This window comes from Oryzias melastigma, linkage group LG4 (genome assembly GCF_002922805.2).
Source record: "Oryzias melastigma strain HK-1 linkage group LG4, ASM292280v2, whole genome shotgun sequence".
NCBI lineage: Eukaryota > Metazoa > Chordata > Actinopteri > Beloniformes > Adrianichthyidae > Oryzias > Oryzias melastigma.
The window spans coordinates 20,306,808-20,315,051 of NC_050515.1; the positions used below are offsets into that span (position 1 = coordinate 20,306,808).

The 8,244-nt window shown below is 38.5% G+C and overlaps 3 protein-coding genes across 8 annotated transcripts in view; 1 reads left to right on the forward strand and 2 right to left on the reverse strand.

Annotated features, from left to right (window-relative positions):
* bmb (brambleberry) overlaps positions 1 to 1,652 on the forward strand; it is a 5,232-nt gene extending 3,580 nt beyond the window's left edge. For both annotated transcript variants that reach the window (XM_036211599.1, XM_024278471.2), the window contains exons 10-13: positions 120 to 178; positions 593 to 720; positions 818 to 936; positions 1,404 to 1,652. In XM_036211599.1, the coding sequence (XP_036067492.1) occupies positions 120 to 178; positions 593 to 720; positions 818 to 936; positions 1,404 to 1,533 (436 nt within the window). In that variant the 3' untranslated portion in view covers positions 1,534 to 1,652. The remainder of the gene's footprint in view (positions 1 to 119; positions 179 to 592; positions 721 to 817; positions 937 to 1,403) is intronic.
* Positions 1,653 to 1,692: 40 nt separating this feature from the next.
* On the reverse strand, positions 1,693 to 5,347 carry LOC112150293 (GDP-L-fucose synthase). 5 transcript variants are annotated; one of them, XM_024278475.2, is made up of 11 exons: positions 5,052 to 5,347; positions 4,620 to 4,662; positions 3,740 to 3,897; positions 3,545 to 3,659; positions 3,336 to 3,464; positions 3,196 to 3,269; positions 2,968 to 3,101; positions 2,729 to 2,860; positions 2,568 to 2,647; positions 2,139 to 2,238; positions 1,693 to 2,062 (listed from the first exon to the last, which is right to left on the reverse strand). In XM_024278475.2, the coding sequence occupies exons 3-11, from the start codon at positions 3,895 to 3,897 to the stop codon at positions 2,007 to 2,009; spliced, it is 978 nt and encodes a 325-aa protein (XP_024134243.1). In that variant the 5' UTR covers positions 4,620 to 4,662; positions 5,052 to 5,347; the 3' UTR covers positions 1,693 to 2,006. The 5 variants fall into 5 exon arrangements, with proteins under 5 accessions (XP_024134243.1, XP_024134244.1, XP_024134246.1 ...); XM_024278476.2 differs by having other exon boundaries at positions 5,083 to 5,329; XM_024278478.2 differs by lacking the exon at positions 4,620 to 4,662 and having other exon boundaries at positions 5,083 to 5,329.
* A 625-nt stretch (positions 5,348 to 5,972) lies between these two features.
* Positions 5,973 to 6,906, reverse strand: LOC112150294 (valacyclovir hydrolase; the record flags this gene model as incomplete). Its single annotated transcript, XM_024278480.1, is given in 5 exon segments — positions 5,973 to 6,262; positions 6,340 to 6,361; positions 6,364 to 6,462; positions 6,535 to 6,663; positions 6,753 to 6,906. Coding segments are annotated over 5 exon segments (495 nt in total), but the record flags the coding sequence as incomplete, so codon positions are not given.
* Positions 6,907 to 8,244: the final 1,338 nt, after the last annotated feature.

Sequence of the window (8,244 nt, forward strand, 5' to 3'; positions counted from 1 at the left end):
TTTTTTTTTTTTTTTTTTTTCTCGGACGAAAACTTTCAGAATCTTTTTAAGTGTAATTCAGATTGTTTTTCTTTCTAATGGATTGAATTAACGTTTAGCAATAAATGTTTATTCGTCAGACATGAAAAGGACTCCGTGGAAGAGGATGACCTGCTTCATCAGCGCAGCTTCTTATCTGGTGAGTAGAAAGTGAATAAAAAGCAAAATATTTTTTAACTTGTGACGTTTTCACAAGGTGGCAGATATATAAGTAATTTATGTGGGGAATAGAAATGTTACAAAAAAATCAGTTTGTTTTAGTATTCAAATCAGCATAGTTGTGTTTTTCTAAAAAAAAAATAAATAAATAAATAATAATAAAAATTCACTTGAGACAAAAATTACACATTTTTACCAATAAATGTCTTCTCTGCTCCAATAAAAATGTGGATTTAGTTTTTAATATGCTTTTGAGTGGAAGTTTACAATTGAAAAATATTTTATTTAAAAAATCTGTGTGTATTCTGTGTTATAATTATCAAAGAAATGTCAAATTTAAGTCACTCTGAAGGCCCTTATTTCTTCATTTTTCTTTTTTTTTTTATATATCCAGGTGATCTTGGCGTGTCAGCAGTGTCTCCCTTTCCCAATAAACCAGGACGAGAGTCTAGATTTGGACCGGTACACGAATCGTTAAACCACTCCACCCCGAGACCGAGACCAACACCGGTTTTCTCAGGGGTGAGCAAGTCAAGTTTCAGGGCTTTGACATGTTTAAAAAAAAAAAAAAAAAAGGTCCACTGTCTGCGTGTGATAGTCTATAAACGTTGGGTTTCAGGCTCTGTTCAGTGACATCACTCCGAGGAACCTGGGGGGTGGCTTTGACGCACTGAACGACTCGCTCGGGTTCAGGAACGACTCGAGAAGTGCTAGTCCAACCCCGTCCCTCAGCAACAGGTGAGAAGCTTAGCCTGCAGCCAAATCGACAGCAGATTGTAGTTCTTGGTCAATATTCAGCTTGTGTAAATGAAATCATCTCTGCAGTTCTGATTACAAATGTTAACATCATTTCAAGGGTGAATTTGATAAAACAGTTGCTTTTGAAAATAAAATCTCAGTTGCAGTGGCTGAGAGACATTAAAACAGCTTTTTTCCGTTTATCAATTTCAGGATAAACTTGGCTCACGCTCTACTCACTGAAAAGTTTTTTTTTTTGCTGGTTTAAAAATAAGCATCAGATGCTAAAACAAAAACCTAAAACAGGCTCTTTTAACTGCTTAATCCAGCCTTTAAGTAAAATCAGCTGAGCATTTGTACTGATCAGATGCTAGTAAATAAGTCTCCAGGATTATTTGAACTGTCTTCTGACTTTACCAACTGTGAAACCTCTTTAAATTTGCTTCTCCATCCTTTTTTTTTGGCAGCTCTCTGACAGGCCGCCAGCTCTGTAACGGAATCACAAAAACGGGAAAACCTTGCAAGAAGCGAGCCGTCCCAGGACAGGAGTACTGTCGAGTCCACGAAGGAGGCCACTCCTCCTACGTTCACTCCTGAACCTCTCTTTGAATGGAGTTTCCAGAAGCTCCACTGTTTTTAAAAGCAGGTTTTAAATGTCGCACGTGTATGATTTTTTTTTTTTGTTGCTTTTTAAAATAAATTATTTCATTCTACAATGTGAGCAGATTAATTTCATGGACTGAAAAAGTAAAGACATTAGATATAAAATATTTTATTCTGTGCCAGTGTACATAAAAAAGCCCTGTAGAATCAGTGACATGTCAAAGCCTTTTCACAAAGATACTTCAGTGCAAACTATTTTCCCACTGAAAATGTAAAAAAATGTTTTTTGGAAATGTTACCATCACCTACAACTTAATTGAGCTGATTATTTGAAAGAAACCAAAATAAATATGCTTCTGTAAGACACTTCCTGCAGCGTCAGCAAGAAACACTGTCACCGTGAAAACAAACGTCTTCGGTTGGAGTCTTAAACCTCCTTCAGCCTCGAACAAGAACTGCTGCAAAACTCACTTCCGGGCAGTTTCATAGTTTGCGACAAACCAGTCGCAGGTTTCCTTTAAAGCTGCAAGTGAGAGGAAAAGAAAGAAGTCAATGATTTAATCTGCGTGTGCATTTATAAACAGAGCTCAAGCCCGCACCTTCTTTGAATGGGGTGAATTTGAAGTCTGGCAGGTAGCGGCACAGTTTAGCGTTGCTCGCCGTTTTCTTGAACTGACCGTCAGCTTTACTGGTGTCATACTGAGCATCACAGATTAGGGAAAAACTTCAAAACTTATCAAAGTGGTAAAAACTCCAAGATTTAAGAGCAGAACTTTTACAAAGTGAATCGATCCATAAGTACAAGACCTGAAGTGGGAAAAAAAGCTTATTTTTAGATTAGCCCATGTTCAGTTAAATTCTATTAAGTTTTATGCATTTTATACTTGCACATTAATTACCCAGCTGAGGAATGCATTTAAAACTAAGTGCATAAAAAGTAACAAACACAATTTTAAAATTGCTTTAATAACTGTATGTGGATATTGAAGAATCAGAGGAAAAGGAAGCTTGTATTAATCAAAGGATACCACTACTTCTCCTTTAAAGCCCAGCGATTCCACCACTGCTTCTGCTGCCTCTTTGATGGAAACTTCATCTTCCTCACCAACTGGAAACAGAACAGACATCCTTAAAATCACAGCAAAGAGTTCAACTCTCTTCCTCGCTATTTATGCATTAGAGGACGAACCAGAAAGAATGATTGGATCGACTTCTGGGTACTCCCTCAAGACCCAGAGGAAGAGTCGAGCCAGGTCCAAAGAGTAGATGAACTGTCTCCTTGGCTTACCGGAACCCCAGACTGTCAGAGGCTTTCCCTCTTCTAACAAACAAAGAATACATCTTTTGCAACTCTACAGAGTCATTTTGAACTTGGATTTGTCAATCCAACACAGCAAACATTTTGACTAGAAAGAAGAGCCTGCTGACTTTGAGCGATGTATGTTTTGTGTATGAGCCCTGGAAGCACGTGGCCGTCCTCGATGCTGAAATTGTCGTGAGGACCGAACACATTTGTGGGAATGACGGCTGTGTAGCAGCCTCCGTGCTGCTGGAAATAAGCCCTGTGAGACGCATAAAAACAAAAAAAATAGCTTTTTCTCCCAAGCAAGGAATGATTATTTTTTTATTTATTTACACAAAACACCAACAGCATACCTGTTGTGGACATCGATCATTCTTTTTGCGTAGGCATAGCCGAAGTTGGAGTCATGTGGGGGCCCGTTGTGGATCTGTGTTTAAAGACTTACTTTAGACACGTACTGACTGGTGGATTGGAGCGAGATCTAAACTCTTACCATGGTCTCATCAATAGGATATGTAGTTTTGTCAGGAAAGATGCAGGTGGACAGACAGGACACCACCTTGACGACACCCACTTCATGTGCTGCCTGCAGCACATTATCGTTGATGTAGATGTTGTTTCTCTGCAGGAGATGGGCACATCAGCAGCTGAATCGATACACAAGTGCAGACTGGTTTTTAATAGAACTGAAGATCTCTATACCAAAAAGTCCAGGTTGCACTTCATGTTCTTAAAAAGTCCTCCCACCATCGCAGCCAGGTGGATGACGTGTGTGGGCCGATGTTTCTTAAACACCGCCAGCGTCTCCTCTGCGTTTCTGTGGAGACAGCGCTTTAATATGTTTGCATGTACAGAAAATTTACCGCGGCAGCATTTTAGACGGTACGATGTTCTCACATGAGGTTGGCGTCTTTAGAGGACAGATATATCCACTCTTCTCCCTCCTTGGCTCCTCCCTCCTCTTTGACCACACGACGTATTGCCTGACCCACCAAACCAGATCCTCCTGTCACCAATACCCTCATGGGGACAGTGTGTTGACCCTGACTGCTCATCTAGGGGTAACAAAAAAGACAAAGTTCAAAAGTTCACCACTACTTCAACTAAACAAATTACTAATATTTAGCAAGACAGACAAGTCCTATTTTTTAAATCCTTTTTAAAGTGTATTTGTTTGGAACAAAAGTGATTTTAGTGACTCAAAGGGTCCAAACTGTATAAATTTGATTTTCTTAAATAAAATAAAGAAATCCAAATGGACCAAAATGATAATTTGTTGCATTTAATGACAGATCTAAGTAAAGGAGGAATTTTCTTTGACACAGATAACTTGAAACTCATTGTGTGCACAAGGAGGTGTGCTGCAGATCCAGGTAAATGCCACGTCACTTGGCACCTTAGAATATTAGCAAATATCCGTCTAAAATAAAGAGCCTTTAATAGTAAGTCGTCAAGTTGAAGGTAATCTTAGGCATCCACAATAATATACACTAAAAAATTAAGAATGAAAACCGATATTAGCCTAAAATTAATACGTGGACCCTATTGTCTGTATATACAGTGACCAGTTAAACCAGTAAGACCTGCTGCTTGGATTAGCCAAAGTTTCAACTTGCTAGCATATAAATGGGGAACCTTAGCTTCTTCTCCGTGGATGTAAAATGTTTAAGCTATAAGAATAAACCTTAAAGATGGTACGAGCTAAAAATTACACAAGTTACCACATGCTGACACAAACAAAAGTCATTCTAAGAGCAGAAAACCGGCGAAGTGTTACCTTTTCCGAGCGTACACGAAACCGGCGTGGACTCACAAACTACCTACAAAGACACATCCGGAAAATATTTTCAAAGTAATGGTTTTCCTGTTGAAAAGCGGAAATGGGTTGACGATCACTGTTGTCGCTGCATTTTCTGTATGCGAAAGCAAATCGGTTGCACACATCTATGGTTGCACCGCTCTGACGCATGCGCGAACCACACGTCACTTCCCCTAACGCATAGCGAGATTGCGTCACGTTTACCCAGCATGCACAGCGGCTCAAAATGTATCTTTTTAAAAGAAAAAACATTTTAAAACATATTTGTTTTTCACCCTATTTTATTTAAAAGTAAATAACATATAGTGTGTAATTCAAATTTGGCAAAAAAAAAGCACTGGAGTTAAAACCATGTGTCAACACGTGTTGGGTATGCAAGGGTATAAATACCGATCAGCGGCAAGCGTCTGTTGGTTCAAACCTGGTAGTGTGCATTCGTGCTGGAAGGCACGTAGGGGACTGGCGAAGGCTGGCGGTGATGTCGTACTGTCGAAGGTTCGCGGTGACGTCACCGTAAAACACAAGGGCACCCCGCATGCGCACTACAGACCAGGATGTCAGAAGGAGTACTCAGCACGGTATAAACCTGATGACCTACTGGTCTGAAGCAGCTTACTCAATGAGTACCCTGCCGGTCCCCTCTACCAGGTTTGAACCCGCCAGACGCGAAGACGTCTGGTGTTTTTTGTTGTTATTAAACAAATGTTAGTATGACTGAATGTTTCTAATGTTTTTCTTACTGGTGAATTATGCATTTATTTTTAAACCTTCAGTCTTGTGTGTTTATTCCCAATGTTTTAGCATACAAGTAAGAAAAATTGTGTGTAAAACACCAAAAACTTACTTACCTGTAAAGATTCACGATGTCAAACAATTATGATTAAAAAGTCAACAAATTACTAGAATATATTACTTTGAAAAAAAATTCATAAACATTTTGAGATTAAATGTAACATTTTATTTTTTTCCTTCTAAAATTATGACTTTTTGAAGCATAAATTTGACTGTATTCCCTTAAATTGCTGCATATTTTTCACAACTTTTCTCTCATATATTTTACAACATTCTCGTGAAATTGTGATTTTTTTTCCTCACATCCTGGCTCATTTTGTGTGATGGATGTCCTATTATTCAACGTCGATCTTAGCCCTCCATCTCCAAGCTACTCTATTATCCTTTTGTTCATTTATGTCCAGACAATGGAACTCAGGTCTGTAGTTGAAGACCAAACATGTACTCAAGAACTCCAACTATTTATATTCAACAGTCTTTAAATCCACAGGTGAATGCAGTTTTAAACATTACACAATGCTCTTTAAAAAAGTTTTATTGATCATGTTTTCTCAGAAAATTGGCTTTCATTTCCATCAATAGATGTGGTTGTTTCAAAAATATCCATGTGATGGACAATTTACATTCTTGGGTCGTGTACAACAATGAAGTTAAGACTGGTTTGCAGCAAGATTAACACTTTTTTTTCTTTTTTTTTTAGAATAACTGCCTCTGTTTTTCATTCTTCAAGAAAGTTTTCAACCAGTTTGTTGAACTCATCAGCGTACCGCAGGTGGAGGTTGTGTTTTCCTTCTGGCATGGAATGAAATCTACATTTGAAAGAAGAAAAACAGGTTAACAAAACCTCAAATCCATCAAATTGTTCAGCTAAGAGGTCTTCTCTTGCCTGGATCCTTTGAGTGTTTGAGGAGGTACTGAGGATGAAAGCTTGGCACCATGGGGTCTTTCTCTCCATGGACGATCAGGGTTGGACAGCTGATAAAGGGCAGCTGTTCCCTGCATATACTTCCTAAAATAAAATCCTCTTAGAACTAATATTTCTGATTTTGCTAGATAAGAATAAAATTAAGGCTTTCCTCACCTCCTGGTCTTTTGGCAAACTGTGTGATTCCATCCACCCAGGCCTCCCATGTTTGAGCAAACACTTGAGATCCGTAAACCTCCATGGGCTGCCGCATGCGTGCACTCCACCTGGACACATCCCGGACCACTGTGGGATCACAAAAGGTTACCCAAAACATGTGCATTAATATAAAAAAAAAAAATCATGAATGGATGAAATCTGGCTCTGATCCGTACTGTTGTAAAGTTTGAGGTCTTCCTCAGAAACGAAGGCGTTGGATCCCCAAACGACCATTTTCTTAATGAGCTCAGGATTTGTGGCAGCTGCAATCAGAGCGGTGATTCCTCCGTCACTCCAACCCAGCAGAGAGAAGTTCCCAAAGCCCAGAGTCTGCACACCAAACATTGGTTTTGATTCACACATGAAATCACTAAAGTTAGCTCTGGTCGTGCACTGGATCCAAACATGCTTCATCCAGATGACATATAGAATTAAATCATCAAATCACATTCTTACACACAAATTCCACCAACAAACTGGTAAACTATAGGTTTGATTCTATGAATGGGTTATACAAAAAGTTTAAAACATTTGACCTGATGTCTCCTTGAAAGGAAATTTAGCATTAATTGTTGCATTGGGCAACCAAACAGTTTTTCTAGCACAGCAGATGATCATCTCTGCAGGCGATAGAACCATTTCACACACTTGGATCTGTAGTCATCATCAATATAGCTGGACTTTAAACCCAGACTTTCTTTAAAATGGATGCATCACAGAGACAAAAGAACCACACTAAGTGTAGGAATGTAGCCAGTGAGGCCCTTCTATTAATATGACTGTCATGTACTGGTCAAAAGACCCCAAATGAGATATATTTATTATTAAATATATATATATATTTTGGATGAAAATGTCGTTTTTTTAACAAATCATCGCTCATCAGCTCTTACATAAATTATCAATTTGTGCATAGACTGGTGAGCCCCCCATCAGAATTACTTATGGTGTTCCACAAGGCTCTTAAGTGGGACTAATTCTGCTTTAATTGTAAATGCTTCATGCCATCTTTATGCCATGTTTGATACAGTATTTTTAATAAATCCACAAATTCAGCAACGTGAGATTATGGTAATGAGATCAAGAAAAATGCAGCAAATGAGGATGAGGATTATGACTTCTGACAGTTATCTATAAAAATACAGATTTAAGTATATGAGGCTTCTGTTTTTAATTTATTTGAATAAAACCTAAACTTTGGTTTACATGCATTAAAACATCGAAAAAAGTATTTTATAATCACGATAACCAAACATCTGGCAAAACTAATTAAAAAAGGATTAAGGTGACTTAAAGACAAGGTACTGCAGAACAATAAACAGAAAAACTATTATTCCAAACAGGGGATGTTTTGAGCAATTCAGAAATTTTATGCAAGTTTGGACTATTTTAAACGCGACCCGGCCTGACCCCACGGAAAAACGAGAGACTGGGGAGGAGTGACTTTGCTCAGGGACTTTTCTTTGTTGCTTTTCCACGTTCTCCACAGGTTCTTTTTGCACTAAATGTTAAAGACACAATCAGGTGTTTGTGAATTTCAGCCAAGACAGTGGAAATCCAGGGTTTGGCTAAAACCACTATTTTTTTATTTTTTGATGCATGAAAGGGCACAACTTCTCCTACTGTTGTGGTCTTGAATAGCAGTCACTTTATCCGTAGAGGTGAGGG

Bases quoted from the DNA above. Each gene is read 5' to 3' on its own strand.
- LOC112150293 (XM_024278475.2), bottom strand. From the start codon at position 3,897: ATGAGCAGTCAGGGTCAACACACTGTCCCCATGAGGGTATTGGTGACA. The intron at 3,102-3,195 runs GTATGCTGTTGG...TGCGTCTCACAG, and splicing joins ATGATCGATGTCCACAACAG to GGCTTATTTCCAGCAGCACG. The intron at 2,063-2,138 runs GTGCGGGCTTGA...TCTCACTTGCAG, and splicing joins ATTCACCCCATTCAAAGAAG to CTTTAAAGGAAACCTGCGAC.